We start from the raw sequence: 21,341 nt of genomic DNA, 5'->3' as shown, positions 1-21,341 counted from the left end.
ATAAGTGCTGTCTGAAATGGAACACTTACGTTAAACACTTGGCGGAAGTGACGGACGCAAATCTGCTCGCGACACCCGGAAAACCTGCCAAAACGAACGCGCTTCTCCACCTCAAGTGGAAAAAGCTGCCGAAAAGGCTCCTCCTCTTCCGCTACGTAGCCAAGATGCCATCCGTTTACGGTGAGTAGTGTCCATCGTTGTACACTGTTTTTTTTACACTGCTGGTTTTGTGAGTGAAGCGCCCTAAGTACTGAAAGTCAGTGCTCGAAGTGCTCGAAGTGCACAAGTGCGCGGTAGTAGACACAGCTCTAGTCTCGGTGCCGTCTCAAGTCGGACAAAGTCTAACCAGCAGCCGGTTCCCTTCAAACGTGTTGTGTTGTATTTCAATCATTTAGCAAAATGTAATTGATTGGCCAAAGGACTGCAGTTAAGTAGCCTGAAATTATCAACTTAATCGGCTGATTTATCACTTTGTTGTCCCCAGTCAAAAGTACAGGCCTAAACACACAGGGACATCTTGGTCTAATTAGATCTAGTTATCCTGGAAAAACATGTAGGTTCTTCATTTATAGCCAAGACACAGTCTGTCTATTGTAAAAATGAGAGCCAAGTGTAATTAGTTTGGACATTCTGGACTAGGCAAGCGACTTCATGTGACATGTTGATGCTTAGCCTAACATATTTCGGAATGACAAGACAGGCAGTGTGTAGCCTGATAGGCAATGGATAATATCATACTGGTTTGACAATGTCTATTGTGGTTTTATATAAAGGCTATTACTGTAACATTGGGACTTCAGTTCGAAGTGTGGATGGCGGGTTACGAGTAGTATCGCATGTAAAACAAAAGTTGCATTTGGTAAATCAATTAGGCGGCCTATCTTCTTCAACTAGCCTGACAGATCATAAAAGTTTAGTTCCATTTACATCTACGGACAAAAAAGAAATATACACGGGCTAATCTCGAGTAGGCTATTGCATTGTGGAAGTATTTTTTTTCTTTTGAGCTGGTAAACCGTCTATATCTCCCATCCTCTCCTCCCTTCTAATGATCGATCGCATAGTGATCAATGGATTTGAACAGTTCCTTTCAATGTAGTATACCATCCATCCATCCATCCATCATCTACCGCTTGTCCGGGGATCGGGTCGCGGGGGCAGCGACCTAAGCAGGGAGGCCCAGACTTCCCAGCCCTCTCCCCACCCATGAAAAATGTTGTCTTTCTCCAAATGTTTGGATGTTTGATGAGTTTAAACTTTTTTTTTAACGGCCCCAGCTGCAATGGATTCAAGCACTGTAGTTTGTTACTGGCCTAGTTAGGTTACACGTCTGGTAATCTTAGTTATAGTTAGGCTACAGTAATCTGGCATAGCGGGCAAATGCCCGGTGTGCCGACACACTTGGGGCTGATATAATATGATTTTTTATTTTTACTTAAAATTGGCCAACGACCGGCCCATAAAGCACCACAGCTGTTCATTTTCCATACTGACTCTGGGCTGGCCCAAAAATTACCGCAAGGATGTGTACTGGTGGTTGGCGTCCGACCGGTTGAGGTGGGCCTATCCCAGTCCAGCCCTGGTAGGCCCTACATAACTGAAAAGAAGATTAATGGTCTACTCTACATTTCACTATAAAGGGAAAAAAATTGACATTTTAAAGGTAGGCATGAACCTAAAGACCGTACTCCAGGATATCACAGTTCATGGCCTACTTGTGAGGAGTTGCTTTGACAGTTGTAAAGTATCAAAGTATCCGCTGAAAAACAATTAGGTGTGTTCCCCCCTCGAGACAAGAGAAGAGACGGGTTGTTTGTGAACTTGAATACCCGCCAAATCACCTGTGTGCCTCTGCTGGGTCTCAGGATTAGCCTCAAGCTCTTTTTTAATGAACCACAAACTGCAGTGCGCACTCAGGTGTAACAAAGGCTAGGTGAAGCGATTAAGAATGGCACGGAGGGACCGGTATTGGCGGAGAGATGACGCCACAAACCTGCCAATTTACCATTTGCCCCAGAGTCTCTGCCCAAACGAAGGAGCGGCCCGGGCAAGCAGAGACATGTTCGTGTTTCCTTCCCGGATGATGACATCAACACTCGGGGCCATGAAAAGAAATTCACCAGGTGTGGCGTGTAACTTTAATTAATTTCCAAGGCATAAAGATGTGATTAAGCGACAACAGGTGGGCAAAACCCTCCCAAAGGACAGCCTCCTTCATTACCAAAACATGATTACAAAATATGAACTATGAAGGCAGTGGGAGCCTTCTTTGTTGACTTTTATTAGATGTAAGACATAAGATATTTAGAGAATAACAGCTTAGAGAAAAGGCTGAATGTTGAGATGGATAGTGTAGGCCTACGTGAAGGGTCTTTCAATATTCAACATTAAACAAGCAGAAGACAAAGTTCAAAGAGTTTTTCATCGCAGAAATGTGGATTCAAGCTAACATGGCTGTCCTGTGGCCGAGGTGTAGGCGTAGGGTGTCTTTTCTGAAACTAAACTGTGGGTGTGAAGATGGGTTGTACTAAAGCCATATCAATGTCTTTGGAAAACAGTCTACAAATACTAGGCTACCCTGTGGGACTCCCCGGAGTGCTTCTGGACGAGGTGTAAGGTACTGCCCCACGGTTCTGGACGAGGTGTAAGGTACTACCCCACGGTTCTGGACAAGGTGTAAGGTACTGCCCCACGGTTCTGGACGAGGTGTAAGGTACTGCCCCACGGTTCTGGACGAGGTGTAAGGTACTGCTCACATCTCTTCAGGGTTGTACATGTACGTCAAGCCGCCCCACGTCGCAGGAACAGGAAATAAACTAATAGAACGTGTACATTTAGCAGACACTGTCATCCAAACCATGGGTGGGGAGATTTGAACCTGTGACCTCTTGATGTGCAGTCAATTGCTCTACCCCTGATTCAGCCCCATCCCCAGATGTTTCTGGCTTGGCCGGTCTTACACAATAACTGAAACCTGATGTAGACTCTATATGAGGATAATTGAGTGATGGATGAGGGACTTTCTATTTGGAACAAATATAGCTGAATGTGTTTATGTTACATGATAAGCGTCTGTTTCCAGTGACTGATGGAGTTAAAGAAAATCATGTAAAACAAAAGGCCACCAGGGGGCGCTAGAGTCCATGTGTTAGGGCCCTGTGTTCCTCGTATGATGTCAGGATTTGTTGTACAGCTGAGGGCAAACATGTAAAACCCTGACCATCTTTGTAATAGTAGATAGATTAGCTCAGTGGTAGAACTTCTGACTGTAGATCAAGATATTGCAAAAATAAAACTTCCCTCTGTACTGGAAACAAGTCTGTTAAGGCTGTTAAGTGAGTACATTACATTACGCATCCATTCTTTTTGTATAGTAGTAGCTCTGGGAAATGCACAATTAACTGAGATGCTGAGGTCAATAGGATAAAACCCCTTTAGAACAGTTAACTAGTGGCCAAGCCCAGACTACATTGATATGTAAACATTTAGCAGATGCTTTCATCCAAATGTACATACAGTGGTATAGTAAGTGCATCAGACCATCCAGGCCTTAAACGGTTTTGAACAAAACCACAGTGGTTAATGCCTACAAACACAGGACACAACTAAACGTAGTTAAAAACAAAGTAAAACAACTAACTGCTGATGAAGTGAGGAAGTAATCTGATCATTCAAAACATGTTTTTGTTTTGTATGTATTCTAGTAGGGCAACATACGTTTGAGGAGTGAATATAGTTAAAAACATGTTTTTAAGGCACCTCCCCCCAAAAAAACATGTTTTTAATTATCCATTTATTCTATTAGGGCAGGAAAAGTTTTAGGAGGTAATATGATCATTCAAAACATGTTTTTATTTTGGATCTAATCTATTAGGGCGGACTACCTTTGAGGAGGTAATACAATCATTCAAAACATGTTTTTATGTTGAATGTGTTCTGTCAGGTTTGATAGAGAGCTTTCTCCAGGGGTTAGCAGAGTGGTGTGTGTATGATTGAGTGTATCTTAAGTGTGTTAGTGAACGTCTTGTGTGTGTGTTTCAGTGTGTACCTGCGTGTGTACACGTGTGTGTGTGTGTGTTTGTACCTACACTAAGTGTGTATGTGAGTGTGGACACAGTGTGTATGTGTGCCGATGTGTGTATGTGTGTGTGTGTGAGCATGTACACTTAGGGTGTGTGTTTGTATACACTAAGCATGTGTGTATGTGGTGGTAGGTTTCAGTTAAGGAAGGCCAGGGGTTGTTCAGGAGGGAGGCTATGGGGCTGTTCAGGAAGGAGGCCATGGAGGCCATGCATCAATGGGAAGAGCCTGGAGGTGAGGGGAGGTTGGGCGGGAGTCCAGGAGAGGCCCCGCCCCCCTGTATCCAGCCTCCTGCCCCCCTGTATCCAGCCTGCTGCCCCCTGTATCCAGCCTGCTGCCCCCTGTATCCAGCCTGCTGCCCCCTGTATCCAGCCTCCTGGCCCCTGTATCCAGCCTCCTGCCCCCCTGTATCCAGCCTCCCCGCCCCCCTGTATCCAGCCTGCTGCCCCCCTGTATCCAGCCTGCTGCCCCCTGTATCCAGCCTCCTGGCCCCTGTATCCAGCCTCCTGGCCCCTGTATCCAGCCTCCCCGCCCCCCTGTATCCAGCCTGCTGCCCCCCTGTATCCAGCCTGCTGCCCCCTGTATCCAGCCTCCTGCCCCCCTGTATCCAGCCTCCCAGCCCTGTAATGGCAATTTTTGACATAGTTACAAAATCTACGTTTCTTTAAGCGGTAGAAAGTAAGTTCCTTTGTCATAGACAGAAACTGAGGTTCTGTGATGTGGTTTACCTTGTAGAAGGGACACTCAGATTGTCTTAAGGTATTTATGGTGTTGTTTTAAGATGCCTAAATAAGATCCAGAGGCTCTTGGGGTATGGGTGCTGAACTTTGGCTAGAAGGTCTGGGTTCTGTTTCTTTTTGTTAATGGAATTCTTGTTTGTAGATGGTCACACAAAGGACAGTGGACCATGTGATTGGTCAACTCCCGTGGTTTTATTATCTACTATCTGGAGAGAGCTGTGACATCAAAGAACTTTGGGACACTTGGTATGGAGATGTATTGTTTCAAGCTGTTAGCCAATCACAGAGTTTGCTACATTGATTGATTGACCTTATAGAATGCCATTTGATCTAAAGTTTATATAAGGCAGTGCATGTGTGATAGTTCTCTATCACTCTTGCGAATAATTTGTGACTAGCGCACCCTTCGTAATGACTGATCAGCAAAGCTTTGTTTAATCCAATGTAATTGTATAATCTAAATAAATTGTATTGAAACCACATCCCTTGACTATTCAGATCTACACAGTGCCACTCAAATTCTTCCATAACAGCCCTGCTACCTGTCAGGAGAGCCCCTGATCTAAGCTCCCTCCTCTGACACTAGACCTCAGAGGAGCACTCAGCCAGAAATACATCTCACAGGCTTCCCACAAACAACATCTTCTAATTAAAGCTGGCCTAAGAGGCGAATCAGAGCGTCATTAAACGACCGCAGGGCTGGAAAATAACAATAACACAACCTGGAATATTGTACGGTTCAGTGGCTCGTTTAATCAGGCAGAATGAATTAATTGTTTATTTAGTGCGACTGTCAAAAGTGTACGTTTAATACACACATCCAGATGCTCACTGGCTTATAAACAGTTTGGAGTGATGTGGATTTTAAGGTAATACACAATCCACTGTGGGTAATGCGATGTGCCAGGTCAGCTGAACAGCTAAACATGTGAAAAGAAATCACACACAGACATATTGTAGCACACAACATTTGGTGTAGTCAAGACTCAGTAACACAGAACAACAAACCCTGACACACACACTCGGATACAAGCATGAGAGGGTTACAATGATGTCAATTGTCTACAGTCCTGAGTCCCTTACAGTCTACCTGTTCACCCTGTACAGGGTAGTCCTGCTCTGTCCTCATACCCCAGACCCTGTAGAGGGTGGGCCTGCTCTGTCCTTATACCCCAGACCCTGTAGAGGGTAGTCCTGCTCTGTCCTCATACCCCAGACCCTGTAGAGGGCTGCTCTGTCCTCATACCCCAGACCCTGTAGAGGGCTGCTCTGTCCTCATACCCCAGACCCTGTAGAGGGCTGCTCTGTCCTCATACCCCAGACCCTGTAGAGGGCTGGTCTGCTCTGTCCTCATACCCCAGACCCTGTAGAGGGCTGGTCTGCTCTGTCCTCATACCCCAGACCCTGTAGAGGGCTGCTCTGTCCTCATACCCCAGACCCTGTAGAGGTCTGCTCTGTCCTCATACCCCAGACCCTGTAGAGGGTAGGCCTGCTCTGTCCTCATACCCCAGACCCTGTAGAGGGCTGCTCTGTCCTCATACCCCAGACCCTGTAGAGGGTGGGCCTGCTCTGTCTTTATACCCCAGACCCTGTAGAGGGTGGGCCTGCTCCGTCCTCATACCCCAGACCCTGTAGAGGGTAGGCCTGCTCTGTCCTCATACCCCAGACCCTGTAGAGGGCTGCTCTGTCCTCATACCCCAGACCCTGTAGAGGGCTGCTCTGTCCTCATACCCCAGACCCTGTAGAGGGTGGGTCTGCTCTGTCCTCATACCCCAGACCCTGTAGAGGGTAGGCCTGCTCTGTCCTCATACCCCAGACCCTGTAGAGGGTGGGCCTGCTCTGTCTTTATACCCCAGACCCTGTAGAGGGTGGGCCTGCTCTGTCCTCATACCCCAGACCCTGTAGAGGGTAGGCCTGCTCTGTCCTCATACCCCAGACCCTGTAGAGGGCTGCTCTGTCCTTATACCCCAGACCCTGTAGAGGGCTGCTCTGTCCTCATACCCCAGACCCTGTAGAGGGCTGGTCTGCTCTGTCCTCATACCCCAGACCCTGTAGAGGGCTGCTCTGTCCTCATACCCCAGACCCTGTAGAGGGCTGCTCTGTCCTCATACCCCAGACCCTGTAGAGGGCTGCTCTGTCCTTATACCCCAGACCCTGTAGAGGGCTGCTCTGTCCTCATACCCCAGACCCTGTAGAGGGCTGCTCTGTCCTCATACCCCAGACCCTGTAGAGGGCTGCTCTGTCCTCATACCCCAGACCCTGTAGAGGGCTGCTCTGTCCTCATACCCCAGACCCTGTAGAGGGCTGCTCCGTCCTCATACCCCAGACCCTGTAGAGGGCTGCTCTGTCCTCATACCCCAGACCCTGTAGAGGGCTGCTCTGTCCTCATACCCCAGACCCTGTAGAGGGCTGCTCTGTCCTCATACCCCAGACCCTGTAGAGGGCTGGCCTGCTCTGTCCTCATACCCCAGACCCTGTAGAGGGCTGCTCTGTCCTCATACCCCAGACCCTGTAGAGGGCTGCTCTGTCCTCATACCCCAGACCCTGTAGAGGGTGGGCCTGCTCTGTCCTCATACCCCAGACCCTGTAGAGGGTAGGCCTGCTCTGTCCTCATACCCCAGACCCTGTAGAGGGTTGGCCTGCTCTGTCCTCATACCCCAGACCCTGTAGAGGGTAGGCCTGCTCTGTCCTCATACCCCAGACCCTGTAGAGGGCTGCTCTGTCCTCATACCCCAGACCCTGTAGAGGGCTGGTCTGCTCTGTCCTCATACCCCAGACCCTGTACAGGGTAGTCCTGCTCTGTCCTCATACCCCAGACCCTGTAGAGGGCTGCTCTGTCCTCATACCCCAGACCCTGTAGAGGGTAGGCCTGCTCTGTCCTCATACCCCAGACCCTGTAGAGGGCTGCTCTGTCCTCATACCCCAGACCCTGTAGAGGGCTGCTCTGTCCTCATACCCCAGACCCTGTAGAGGGCTGCTCTGTCCTCATACCCCAGACCCTGTAGAGGGCTGGTCTGCTCTGTCCTTATACCCCAGACCCTGTAGAGGGTAGGCCTGCTCTGTCCTCATACCCCAGACCCTGTAGAGGGCTGCTCTGTCCTCATACCCCAGACCCTGTAGAGGGCTGCTCTGTCCTCATACCCCAGACCCTGTAGAGGGCTGGCCTGCTCTGTCCTCATACCCCAGACCCTGTAGAGGGCTGCTCTGTCCTCATACCCCAGACCCTGTAGAGGGCTGCTCTGTCCTCATACCCCAGACCCTGTAGAGGGCTGGCCTGCTCTGTCCTCATACCCCAGACCCTGTATTGGTCTGCTCTGTCCTCATACCCCAGACCCTGTAGAGGGCTGGTCTGCTCTGTCCTCACAGACGAACATGTACACACTAGAAACATGCTTGCTTCCAGATCTGTGTGGTCAAAAGCAGAAGCCTGCTTTACCGCTGGCATCAGAGGGAGATCCCTTCATCTCGGGTGACCTGAAGATTAACCACAGCCTCTAATCCCTGTCTCAACCTCAGGTACTGTCTATCCACACCAGCTGGGATTCAGGGTGTCACTCTCCTGGCCTAAGTGTAGTTAGAGAATGATTAATGATGTCTGTCCAGCCTGTTGTCAAAGCAACTCTGTTGTGCCACCTCATTCCCTAGCATGTGCCATGCGCCTCCCTGCCTGTCTCCTATTGGCCAACGCCTCAGAGTCTGTGTCCTATTGGCAAACACTTGCCCTGCAGTCAATCAAAGGCTCATAAAAGCTGTTGCTGAAGAGAAGGATGAGTCCGGTCAGGGTGGCAGCCACCTGTGTGTGTGTGTGATGCTGGTGCTGCTGCTGGTGCTGCTGGCGGTGGGAGGCTGCAGGGGGCAGGGGGAGGAGCCTGTGTGCAGGATGCTGGGGAGCCCAGTTTTTCCCCTGCTGACCAAGGAAGGAGACGTGACCATCGGAGGAGCTTTCTCCATTCACAGCAAGATCACCGAGCCCCCCCTCTCCTTCACAGACACCCCACAGCCAATCACCTGCTCTGTGTAAGTCTCAACATTGGAACCTGTCTGTGTAATTTTAACAAGTGAAACAGTAAAAAAAAAAAAGTCTGGGATTCACTCACAGTATTGTCTGACATCTTTCTAAACCGTGTTTATAAAACTCCCTCTCCCAGAGTCAACCTCCGAGAATTCCGCTTCGCCCAAACTATGATCTTCGCCATCGAGGAGATCAACCAGAGCGATGCTCTGCTGCCAAACGTCTCCATCGGATACCGTATCTATGACAACTGTGGCTCGACGCTGTCCTCGATGAGAGCGGCCATGGCTTTGATGAACGGAGGGGAGAGGACCTCTGGACGGAACTGCTCCGGCCAATCAGCTGTCCACGCCATCATCGGGGAGTCTGAGTCCTCCTCCACTATTGTCCTGTCACGCACGACCGGACCATTCCAAATACCAGTAGTAAGATCCCACAGGTGCTGTGTGGAGCAGTCATGTTCAGTCATATTGTGGTCAAGGATCAGGTTCAGGTTACTTCATATATACCCGTAGGTAGATTTGGTTTGCAGGGGGGAGATTTTTACAAAAAGAAAACACTATCAGTGTTCAACATAAACATAGAAAACGACCTGAGAAGGAGTGCTCCACATTCCGGTCAACATTTAAATACAAAACAGTTTAGTCAAATAAAAACTGCATCTATATCGTCATCTTAGCAGTGGTGGGTTCATGTTAATGTTAGAATTCATGTTCATTCATATTGTAGTTGAGGATTCATGTTCATTCCTGTTTTCATGTTTGCTTCCTTGTGCTCAAGACTCTAAACCCAAACACCCTCCTTTATTGCTCAGGCAGTTATATGTAGGTTGTATTTAAATGGTCTTATATCTATCTTGTATAATATATTCTACTTGTCTGCACTGTTGGGTGAAAACCAAGAAATCATGGCAAATATCACTTAAATGAATTAGACAATAAACACGATCTTCCTTTATCTCTCTTTCCTCTTTTTCTGTCTTTTTCTCTTTCCTCTTTCTGTCTCTGTCACTCCTCTTTCTTTCTTCCCTCTCTCTGCTCTCCCGCTCTCTCTGTGTTTCAGATCAGCCATTCTGCTACCTGTGAGTGTCTGAGCAGCAGAAAGGAGTACCCCTCCTTCTTCAGGACCATCGCCAGTGACCTCTACCAGAGCAGAGCCCTGGCCCAGCTGGTGAAGCACTTCGGCTGGACCTGGGTGGGGGCGGTCAACAGCGACAGCGACTACGGCAACAACGGCATGGCCATCTTCCTGGCGGCCGCCCGGGAGGAGGGGGTGTGTGTGGAGTACACCGAGAAGTTCGACCGCAACGAGCCGGCTCAGCTGCTGAAGGTGGTGGAGGTGATGCGGAGGGGCTCGGCCAGGGTGGTGGTGGGGTTCCTGGCCCACGTGGAGATGAACAACCTCCTGGAGCAGCTGATCCTACAGAACATCTCTGGCCTACAGTTTGTGGGCGTGGAGGCCTGGATCACGGCCAACAGCCTGGTCACCCCCACCAGCTTCTCCGTGCTGGGCGGATCCCTGGGGTTCGCCGTTCAGAAAGCCGACATCAGCGGCTTTGCCGAGTTTGTCATTAAGGACTTCTGGGAGATGCTGTTCCCGTGTGCGGGGGCAGATGGGGGCAACATGGAGGCGCCCTGCAGCGGGAACGAGGATCTGATGGAGCTGAAGGGCTATAACGATGACGTGGAGGAGCTGAGGTACTCCAGTAACATCTACAAGGCCATCTATGCTGTGGCTCATTCCCTCCACAGTCTGCTGGACTGCTCCTCCCGACAGGGCTGTGACAAGGACGTCGTGATCCAGCCATGGCAGGTGAACAGGGCTCAGCTCAAACAGAGTTCAGCTCAAACAGAGTTCAGCTCAAACAAGGTTCAGCTCAAACAAGGTTCAGCTCAAACAAGGTTCAGCTCAAACAGGGTTCAGCTCCTCACCTAGTTCATGTCTAAATCTGTGATTTATTTTGTTTCGGCTTTTATCCAACTTTCACTCATTTATTCCTGTTAATGATCAATTATTTGGCAGACGATTTTTTATCCAAAGCGATATGCAAATACATAAAACTGCATACAGAACTCAGAAGTTTCAATTGATGTCACTTTTGCAAAAGTAATTCCCACTTTAAAGATATCAGAAGTCACAACACAGTTGTCGTAAACCCTAACCCTACACAGTAGTTGTAAACCCTAACCCATCATTAACAAACCAAACAACTATTAACAATAAACAACCAGATGATATCATCCAGCTGTGGTCTCTGTTTGCGAGGTGGTGGAGTCACTGAGGAGGGTGAACTTCACGGTGAGGAACAGAGACCAGGTGTGGTTCGACCAGACGGGTGCTGCCACGGCCCGCTATGAGGTGGTGAACTGGCAGCAAGCTCTGGACGGGGGAATAGTCTTCAGACCCGTCGGTTACTACGACGCCTCGCTGCCTGCTGGACAAAACTTTGTCCTCAGGACCGAGGACATCATGTGGCCTGGAGGAGAGACACAGGTTCGGTTCATGTTTGTCATCAAAAGCACTTAAATTACATTTTTTTTGTGTGTTTTAGATATTTAGTTAGTTCGATTTTCATTCATATACAGTACTGTGAAATTGTATTTGGTACAAATAAAAGATAATTGACGTTTTTTCTTTTGATTTTATAAAGAAATGAAAAGAGTAAACAAAACGTTTCTCAACATTGTCCTTTTAAACTGCTGCACATATCCAGAGGTAAAAATAATAAATATTTAAGACGATTTCCATGTTAAACAAAAGTGGGAGGCTTTTGCACAGTAGTGTATGTACAGTCACAGAGTTGTTAAATGCTTGACCTCCAGTCAACCTCAACAGTGCAGCATATTATCGCTGGATAACACAGAGTCCGGGCCACAGTGACCACAGTCTAAGCCTCCCCGTTGACCAAACCCTGTCTGTCTCTCCTCCAGCCTGTGTCTGTGTGCAGTGAGAGATGTCCCCCCGGAACTCGTAAGGCCGTGCAGAAAGGAAAGCCTGTGTGCTGCTACGACTGCCTCCCATGTGCAGAGGGAGAGATCAGCAACCACACAGGTGATACACACACTCAGGTCCACTTCTCTCTGAACTGGAGCAACACCAAACAGCTAACAGTGGAGACTTTAACCACACACAAGCAGATAGGCAACTTCAAGTCCGACTCAGTCCTCAGTCTCTACCAAACAGTCATCACGTCGTCCGTGTGCGTTCTGATGAGGTTTCTTAGGGTTCAGTGGCTGGTCTTGGTGCTGAGCCTCTAAACGTTCCCCACTTCCTGTATGATTGCTGCTCTCCTAATCTTACTAATCCCGATTTATTTTCAGATTCTAACAACTGCGAACGTTGTCCTGGGGAGTATTGGTCCAATCCGAGCAGAGACAAATGTGTACTGAAAGCTGTTGAGTTTCTGTCGTTCTCTGAAGTTATGGGAATAGTTCTCGTGTTTTTCGCTCTGTTTGGGGTTTTCCTTACTTCACTAGTGGCCGTTCTGTTTTTGATTAAAAAAGAAACGCCGATCGTCAGGGCCAACAACTCAGAGCTCAGCTTCCTGCTCCTCTTCTCCCTAACTCTGTGTTTCCTGTGTTCTCTCACCTTCATCGGCCGGCCCTCTGAGTGGTCCTGTATGCTGCGCCACACGGCGTTTGGGATCACCTTTGTCCTCTGCATCTCTTGTGTCCTGGGGAAGACTATAGTGGTGCTGATGGCCTTCAGGGCCACACTTCCAGGAAGTGATGTCATGAAATGGTTTGGGCCTCCACAGCAGAGACTCAGTGTCCTGGCTTTCACTCTTATCCAGGTCCTGATCTGTGTGCTGTGGTTAACAATCTCCCCTCCTTTCCCCTTTAAGAACATGGAACACTATAATGACAGGATCATTCTAGAATGTGCCTTAGGTTCTGCTGTGGGCTTCTGGGCTGTGCTGGGGTATATAGGACTCCTGGCTCTCTTGTGCTTTGTCCTGGCTTTCCTGGCCCGAAAGCTGCCAGATAACTTCAATGAAGCCAAGTTCATCACCTTCAGCATGTTGATATTCTGTGCTGTCTGGATCACCTTTATCCCAGCTTATGTCAGCTCTCCTGGGAAGTTCACAGTAGCTGTGGAGATCTTTGCCATCCTGGCCTCCAGTTTTGCTTTACTTCTTTGTATATTTTCCCCTAAATGTTACATTATTATACTGAAACCCGAACTAAACACAAAGAAACACATGATGGGAAAAGTGCAATCTCAGTCTTTCTGAATACTGATGATGTCATGAGTCAGGTCATGGCAGTTTTTGCATAGACATGAAAAGTGTCAAAATGTGCATCTCATTCCTGAAAGTTGTACTGTTAAAAAAATTATTTACTTCTATGTAATTTATATATATATATAAATATATATATATATTCATTTATAGTATTTTATTATTATTGTGGCTAACTAGCATATCATACAAACCAGTGTGTCTGTTAGCAACGACCACTCGGCAATGACTGTACTGTATTGGCTGTTAATTCAGTCTGCTGTCCTGCACTCCTGGTTGTTATATGCAGTGACCACTTTGAAAGTTAAACCCTAAGCCATTTTGCCACCTACTATACACAGCTAGCTAAAACAACTAGGGTGTTGATCCTGCAGGAAACATGGCTGGGTCAAGCTATATCTGTGATATCACCCTGTTGTTCTGCAGCTAAGCTATAGCTCTTTTTCAGGTTTAGCTAGCAAACTAAAACTGTGAAATGACTAGATGTGGCAATGTTTTCTGCAATATCAACAACCTGTATTTTTTGTCATTTTTAGCATGCAATGTAGGTAACAAGATTACTTTAGCCTTAGCGTTAAACAATCCACAAATGTAGTATACTTTTTAATCTGTGCAATATTCATCAATGATTAATATAACTTAAAATATATACAGTACAGTGAAATCAGTTTTGTCTGCGTTTGTCCTTTGGTAACGTGACAGTGTAAGTAGCCCCATAACACCCCATGAAACCTCTTGCAGGTTAAACAAGATGTTTGGAGGTTATAAAGTTAAACAAACAAAACACGCACACAACTATTTAAACAGTAATGCTACCCTCTACCCTAGTTATGAAAGAAGAAAAAAGAGATCTGTAGTATGTAGTGTCACTACTTTCCGAACAAGCTGTGAAAAGCAGGAGCACCACTTTGAACCCCCCCCCCTCCCCGTGTGTAGTGTTCAGGTGAGGTGTGTAAGTTGATGACAATGCCCTGTAATTACGGTTTGCTGCAGGAATCAGAACACGGTGCCAGTGAAAGGCCACCTGGGGGAAGGACTAACAAAGACCCCAGAAAAACCTGAACTCGACACCATGACTGTGTCGTTTACCCCAAATAACAGCACACACCTCCTGCTGTCGACTCCAAATCAAACTACCTGTCCTTCAACACAGCACACACCATCAAAAAATGAAAAGCTACATTCAATGTGCTGAGTTTTGGTTTGTGAAAAGCCTCAAAAGAAATCAAATTAAAATGACCACCACTATCCCTAACTAAACCTATGCACAAACAGGGTATTTTGAGATGTTTTCTGTTTGAAGCACAGTAGACCAGAATAGCTACAGTGTTGTAACAGGTGTAACAGCTGTGTTCAGAATAAACCTTGTTTATACATCGCTAGTCACAGGGATAAAGAGGCTTAACTGTGATTCATGTATAAGGTTTAGGGATGGACAGCCAGCTGGACTCGTAGTGCAGTAACACAGCTAAAGCACAGGCGATATCCCACAGTGAGGGAGCATGGTGACAGAATGTGTCTAACGCTCATCACACAGGCCAAACATAGACCACATGACCTAAACCCTCTGCTGTGATTGGCTGAAGGGGAACTCGTCACTTGTTCCAAAACATACTTAAAGAAAGATTGTTAGTCTGGGGTTTTTAGGAGGGTGTTTGATTTGACCCCTGTGTGTGTGTGTGATGCTGCTGCTGCTGGTGCTGCTGGCGGTGGGAGGCTGCAGGGGGCAGGGGGAGGAGCCTGTGTGCAGGATGCTGGGGAGCCCAGTTTTTCCCCTGCTGACCAAGGAAGGAGACGTGACCATCGGAGGAGCTTTCTCCATCCACAGCAAGATCACCGAGCCCCCCCTCTCCTTCACAGACACCCCACAGCCAATCACCTGCTCCGGGTAGGTTTAAATTCTCTGAAGTATGAGTTATATATATATGAGTGTTTCTCAATTGTATTGTTTTTGGCAAATTCATATCTACAGTCAATGTCTGCAGTTTCCATTTCTTGGTTTGATAAAAAGGTTGTAGGTTTTATGAAAACCCTGTCAGACAATGACTCAAACTAATAAAAGTGTACGGTACAAACAAAAATACGTCCTCTCTTTTTCAGTTTGAATCTCAGGGAGTTCCGCTTCGCCCAGACCATGATCTTCGCCATCGAGGAGATCAACAACAGCAGCTTCCTGCTGCCAAACGTCTCCCTGGGTTACCGTATCTATGACAGCTGTGGCTCGACGCTGTCCTCCATGAGAGCAGCCATGGCTCTGATGAACGGAGGGGAGAGGACCTCTGGACGGAACTGCTCCGGCCAATCAGCTGTCCACGCCATCATCGGGGCGTCTGAGTCTTCCGCCACTATTGTGATGTCACAAACGACCGGAGCTCTTCAGATTCCGGTGGTAATGCCGCATGGATGATGTTTGAAATTATTGTTTCTTAAAAATACAAAAAAAAAAAGTTATCGGTGTTGAAGTAGCTTCCAGGAAGGTTTGAAATGTTTTGTTTAGTTCCTTATAGGAATGTATGAAAAGCTACATGTATGATTCACTGCTGAGAGGGAAAAGCATGATTAAAAACTACCCTCACACACCCTCTCCCTCTCCCTGTCTAAAACCACACAGATCAGCCACTTTGCCACCTGTGCGTGTCTGAGCAACAGGAAACTGTACCCCTCCTTCTTCAGGACCATCCCCAGCGACTACTACCAGAGCAGAGCCATGGCCAAGCTGGTGAAGCACTTTGGCTGGACCTGGGTGGGCGTCGTCAACAGCAACAACGACTATGGCAACAACGGAGCATCCGCCTTTGTCCAAGCGGCCAAGCTGGAGGGCGTGTGCATCGAGTTCTCCATGGCGATCTCCAGGACCGACCCCCAGGAGAAGATCTCCGCGGTGGTGAGGCAGATCCGACGGGGCGGCTCCAGGGTTCTGGTGGGGTTCCTGGCCCAGGGGGAGATGGAAGTCCTGCTGGAGGAGGCTGTGAACCAGAACCTGACTGGGGTGCAGTGGGTGGGCAGCGAGTCCTGGATCACAGCTGGCCACCTGACCACTGGGGGGCGCTCCACTGTGCTCAGCGGTGCTCTGGGCTTCACCATCCAGCGCACCCGGATCCCCGGGCTGAGGGACTTCCTGTTCAGGGTGGGCCCGGGCCAGGACCCCCACAGCGCCCTCCTCAGGGAGTTCTGGGAGACAACGTTTGACTGCAGCTTGGAGGCCGGTGCTCAGGCCGGGCGCTGCTCGGGCTTGGAGAACCTGGAGAACGTGAGGAACTCCTTCACTGATGTGTCGGCTCTCAGGATCTCCGGTACCGTGTACAAGGCGCTGTACGCCGTGGCCCACGCCTTACACGAGCAGACCAGGGACAGCCAGGGAGGCCAGGGAGGGAGACGGCCTTCCCCACAGAGAGACAGCATCCGGCCAGCACAGGTGAGGAGCTAACTACGCTAACACAGCTTATCGTACCACACAGGTACTTGTATGTGTTCTGTACTAAAAGTAACACAGAAGGGTCACACAGGGTCAGAGATCCAGGTCAGGGGCACGAGTCAGGGGAGAACCACACTGTTTGGAGCGTAACACCTGTACTATCATCCTCTCTTTAAAACAGTATTACACAGATGCATGTGTCTGCTATATTATATGTAGAGTTGTGTTCTATTGAAGGGCTTTAAAAACAAATCCATGTTTGTGAATGAGCTGGTGTGACCCTCCCGAAGGTGTTGGCTCAGATCAGCAGGGTGAACTTCACCATGCCTTCAGGAGAGAGAGTGTTCTTCGACCAGAACGGAGACCCAACTGCCACTTATGAGCTGGTGAACTGGCAGAGAGACAAGCAGGGAGAGACTGTGTTTGTGACTGTTGGGAACTACGACGCGTCTCTCCCTGAAGGACGCCAGTTCACCGTGAACAGACTGAACATCACCTGGGCTGGGGACCAGTCGGAGGTGAGATCTCTCAACAACATGATGAGGAAGCTTAGTTTCCCGGGTATTGATGCTTTGTTAAATGTCTATGTAATGACAGTGTCAGAATAATTCTAATCTCTCCATTTCCAGATTTATCCAGATCTATCCTATCCATTGACATGATTTTATTACGTATTTCACCTGATTTCCTTTATTCAGTGGAAACAAGAAAAAAACACCTGAATAATATACCCTGCCTGAGTTAGTGAGATTGAGTAGGTGAATAATAAACCCTGGATTAGTGAGAGTGAGTTGGTGAATAATAGACCCTGGGTTAGTGAGAGTGAGTAGGTAAATAATAAACCCTGGATTAGTGAGAGTGAGTAGGTGAATAATAAACCCTGGATTAGTGAGAGTGAGTAAGTGAATAATAGACCCTGGATTAGTGAGAGTGAGTAGGTGAATAATAGACCCTGGGTTAGTGAGAGTGAGTAGGTGAATAATAAACCCTGGATTAGTGAGAGTGAGTAGGTGAATAATAAACCCTGGATTAGTGAGAGTGAGTAGGTGAATAATAGACCCTGGGTTAGTGAGAGTGAGTAGGTGAATAATAAACCCTGGATTAGTGAGAGTGAGTAGGTGAATAATAGACCCTGGGTTAGTGAGAGTGAGTAGGTGAATAATAAACCCTGGATTAGTGAGAGTGAGTAGGTGAATAATAGACCCTGGGTTAGTGAGAGTGAGTAGGTGAATAATAGACCCTGGATTAGTGAGAGTGAGTAGGTGAATAATAAACCCTGGATTAGTGAGAGTGAGTAGGTGAATAATAGACCCTGGGTTAGTGAGAGTGAGTAGGTGAATAATAGACCCTGGATTAGTGAGAGTGAGTAGGTGGGTGAAGAGAGTGAGAGAAGAGAAGGGTTGAGAGGAGGTGAAGGTGGGGGTGGAGAGAAGCTCTCACGCCAGAGAGAACCCTGATCACATGCCAGTCAGCCTCAGTGGCAGTTGATGGGAGCAGTTAGCCCTGCGCTGTGTTTCAGCGTCCGCGGTCGGTGTGCAGCGAGAGCTGCCTCCCAGGGTTCCGCCAGGCGGTGATACGAGGCAAGCCAGCCTGCTGCTTCTTCTGCATCCCCTGTGGAGCCGGGGAGATCAGCAACACCACTGGTGAGAGACTCACGTAGGTCTCGCTGCACACACACACATACATACACACACACACACACACACACACATACACACACACACACACAGGCAAGACACTGTTTAAAATAAAGAGCTGAGGTTTTCCACCACATACACACACACAGGCAAGACACTAAATATTTAATTTAACATAATACTATACATAATAAATATTTGTTCAGAATATAAGTTCATAGAAACATCATATATTATCATTATCTCAATTCATTACCATCTCATTAATTTCATCTCAAATTATTCCAAATAGTGTTCACTTGATAAGAATTCAAGACTAGAGGGTTTAGGTTGGTTGAGGGGCAGTTCTATGGGCGTGTGTGAAGCCCTCTGTGACATGCGTGTAAAAAGGGCTATACTAATGATTTGACCAGAGCATTAAGGCCATGTTCACACTTGACTTTTCTGTTGTTGAACAAAGCGCTGCCTTCAGCGCCTTTTGGGCACCTTTTGAGTGCCTTTTGCTAACCCCAACCCTAAGGCAGCGTTTTTTCTGAAAACAGAAGTCAAGTGTGAACACTACTTAAGGGATGTTTTTAACGTTGTTTTAGATTCTGCTGACTGCACAGTGTGTCCCCTGGAGTTTTGGTCTAACAAAGACAAGACCCACTGCGTTCCCAAGACTGTGGAGTTCCTGTCTTTTGAGGACAACATGGGAATCCTCCTCACCGTGTTCTCATTGGTCGGAGCGTGTTCCACCATCGCCGTGTCGTTGGTCTTCTTCCAGTTCCGAAACACGCCCCTCGTCAAAGCCAGCAACTCAGAGCTCAGCTTCCTGCTCCTCTTCTCCCTGACTCTGTGTTTCCTGTGTTCTCTCACCTTCATCGGCCGGCCCTCTGAGTGGTCCTGTATGCTGCGCCACACGGCGTTTGGGATCACCTTTGCCCTCTGCATGTCCTGTGTTTTGGGGAAAACCATAGCAGTGGTCATAGCTTTCAAGGCCACAATTCCAGGAAATACAGTCCTGTGCTCCCTTCCTCTCCTGAGAACAAGTGTGTTTAGTGGGACCTTCCTACAGGTTATAGTCTGTGTGTTGTGGTTGGCCCTTGCCCCACCTTTCCCGTACAAGAACACGGCACACGCCATAGAGAAGATAATTCTAGAATGTTCCTTAGGTTCTGCTGTGGGCTTCTGGGCTGTGCTGGGGTATATAGGACTCCTGGCTCTCTTGTGCTTTGTCCTGGCTTTCCTGGCTCGAAAGCTGCCTGATAACTTCAATGAAGCCAAGTTCATCACCTTCAGCATGTTGATATTCTGTGCTGTCTGGATCACCTTTATCCCAGCTTATGTCAGCTCTCCTGGGAAGTTCACTGTAGCTGTGGAGATCTTTGCCATCCTGGCCTCCAGTTTTGGTTTACTGATATGCATATTTGCTCCAAAATGTTTTATCATTTTGTTAAAACCAGAAAGAAACACAAAGAAACATATTATGGGAAAAAGTCATGCGAAAAACCAATAAATCATATAGATATAGTTTGATGTAGTTTTAAATGAAAAACATAATCACAATATATTCTGAGTTCAAATGTATATTTTTTACAGTTAGACTAGATCTATCTGAAACAGAAATTCAGATTTTCCCAAAAACCCGACCAAGCCAAGCTAGTTTGACAAAAAACAACAACAGACAGCCTATAGTCTAAAACATGAACATCGTTGGTTCAAACCCCCTGTCAATCAAACTAGGACCCACGCTATTGGTAGGGAGAGCCATAACAACCCTTCAAGCAGTAGCCAAACAGCCCCAGCATGGCAACCAGCCCCAGCATCAGCAGAGTATATAGAGCCTGTGCAGGCAGCACAGTCCTAGGGGCCCCTGACAGACCCAGGATGGCTGTGCAGCTGCTGTTGGCAGATCTGGTTCTGCTCACCTTGTTCACCAGCAGAGCGGACGAGCCCACCTGCTCTCCATACGGGAGCCCCGAGCTGTCCATGTTCTCCAAGGAGGGGGACTTTAACATCGGAGGCATCTTCTCCTTCCACCAGAACCCCGTCGCCGTGAATCCAGCCCTGCAGGAGAACCCGGGGAACATTCAGTGCGAGGGGTGAGAACCCTGTCTGTCATGTTTACAGTGAGAACCCTGTCTTTCATGTTTACAGTGAAAACATTGTCTGTCATGTTTACAGTGAGAACACTGTCTGTCATGTTTACAGTGAGAACACTCTCTGTCATGTTTACAGCCAGAACACTGTCATGTTTACAGTCAGAACACTGTCTGTCATGTTTACAGTGAGAACACTGTCTGTCATGTTTAGAGTGAGAACACTGTCTGTCATGTTTACAGTCAGAACACTGTCATGTTTACAGTCAGAACACTGTCTGTCATGTTTACAGTCAGAACACTGTCTGTCATGTTTAAAGTGAGAACACTGTCTGTCATGTTTACAGTCAGAACACTGTCTGTCATGTTTACAGTGAGAACACTGTCTGTCATGTTTAGAGTGAGAACACTGTCTGTCATGTTTACAGTCAGAACACTGTCATGTTTACAGTCAGAACACTGTCTGTCATGTTTACAGTGAGAACACTGTCTGTCATGTTTACAGTCAGAACACTGTCTGTCATGTTTACAGTCAGAACACTGTCTGTCATGTTTACAGTAAATTTGTTCAGCAGACACTTTAAATCCTAAAGCAAAAAGCACAGCAGGAAAATCAAGGATCAGAAAGTGTTCAGTATTTCAGTGGTCAGAGTCAAGGAACAATCTGTATATCCAGGCACAATGCAACGACTGCAACTACAACAATGACATCTCACTCCATCGTGTCATTGTTAGGGCACTAAAGACACCACTGGCATGTGTAAGAATGAATGACGACATCTTCAAAGAGAAAAACATGTTTTACACTAAACTGTGTTCAATCTGACATGTTTGTTTTTGAATTCTCACTGAAGACAGATCTCAGTGATTTGTGTGAGTAACGACCAGCTGAGATGGGATGTGACACAGAGTTAATTATCTTTCTGTTGTGATCCTCAGGCTAGATACAATGAAAAGAAGATAAACAAGTCTTAAACTTGCCAACAGAGTTGTACTAAAGCAGATTGCAGTAACACATTTATTAACATATGCTTTTATCTATATACGTATATTATATTAATAGTGCATATAGGAGGTTTAGGTTGGTTGAGGGGCAGTTCTATGGGCGTATGTGAAGCCCTCTGTGACATGCTTGC

At 47.5% G+C, this 21,341-nt stretch overlaps 2 protein-coding genes across 7 annotated transcripts; both read left to right on the top strand.

Annotated features, from left to right (window-relative positions):
• The first annotated feature begins 8,987 nt into the window (after positions 1 to 8,987).
• Positions 8,988 to 13,066, top strand: LOC146257949 (extracellular calcium-sensing receptor-like). 4 transcript variants are annotated; one of them, XM_084674112.1, is made up of 5 exons: positions 8,988 to 9,254; positions 9,895 to 10,644; positions 11,098 to 11,340; positions 11,763 to 11,883; positions 12,153 to 13,066. In XM_084674112.1, the coding sequence occupies exons 1-5, from the start codon at positions 9,003 to 9,005 to the stop codon at positions 13,064 to 13,066; spliced, it is 2,280 nt and encodes a 759-aa protein (XP_084530238.1). In that variant the 5' UTR covers positions 8,988 to 9,002. The 4 variants fall into 4 exon arrangements, with proteins under 4 accessions (XP_084530238.1, XP_084530239.1, XP_084530236.1 ...); XM_084674113.1 differs by having other exon boundaries at positions 8,988 to 9,257; positions 9,895 to 10,612; positions 11,078 to 11,325; XM_084674110.1 differs by having other exon boundaries at positions 8,988 to 9,257; positions 11,098 to 11,325.
• Positions 13,067 to 15,172: 2,106 nt separating this feature from the next.
• Positions 15,173 to 20,054, top strand: olfch1 (olfactory receptor C family, h1). 3 transcript variants are annotated; one of them, XM_084674105.1, is made up of 5 exons: positions 15,173 to 15,458; positions 15,684 to 16,487; positions 16,778 to 17,005; positions 18,007 to 18,130; positions 18,715 to 20,054. In XM_084674105.1, the coding sequence occupies exons 1-5, from the start codon at positions 15,207 to 15,209 to the stop codon at positions 19,620 to 19,622; spliced, it is 2,316 nt and encodes a 771-aa protein (XP_084530231.1). In that variant the 5' UTR covers positions 15,173 to 15,206; the 3' UTR covers positions 19,623 to 20,054. The 3 variants fall into 3 exon arrangements, with proteins under 3 accessions (XP_084530231.1, XP_084530230.1, XP_084530232.1); XM_084674104.1 differs by having other exon boundaries at positions 15,173 to 15,461; XM_084674106.1 differs by having other exon boundaries at positions 15,180 to 15,461; positions 16,778 to 16,987.
• The last annotated feature ends 1,287 nt before the right edge of the window (positions 20,055 to 21,341 follow it).

Source organism: Hypomesus nipponensis, chromosome 15, assembly GCF_054491055.1.
Source record: "Hypomesus nipponensis isolate SF chromosome 15, ASM5449105v1, whole genome shotgun sequence".
In the NCBI taxonomy this organism is placed as follows: Eukaryota; Metazoa; Chordata; class Actinopteri; order Osmeriformes; family Osmeridae; genus Hypomesus; species Hypomesus nipponensis.
This window is presented reverse-complemented; position numbering and strand designations above follow the sequence as displayed.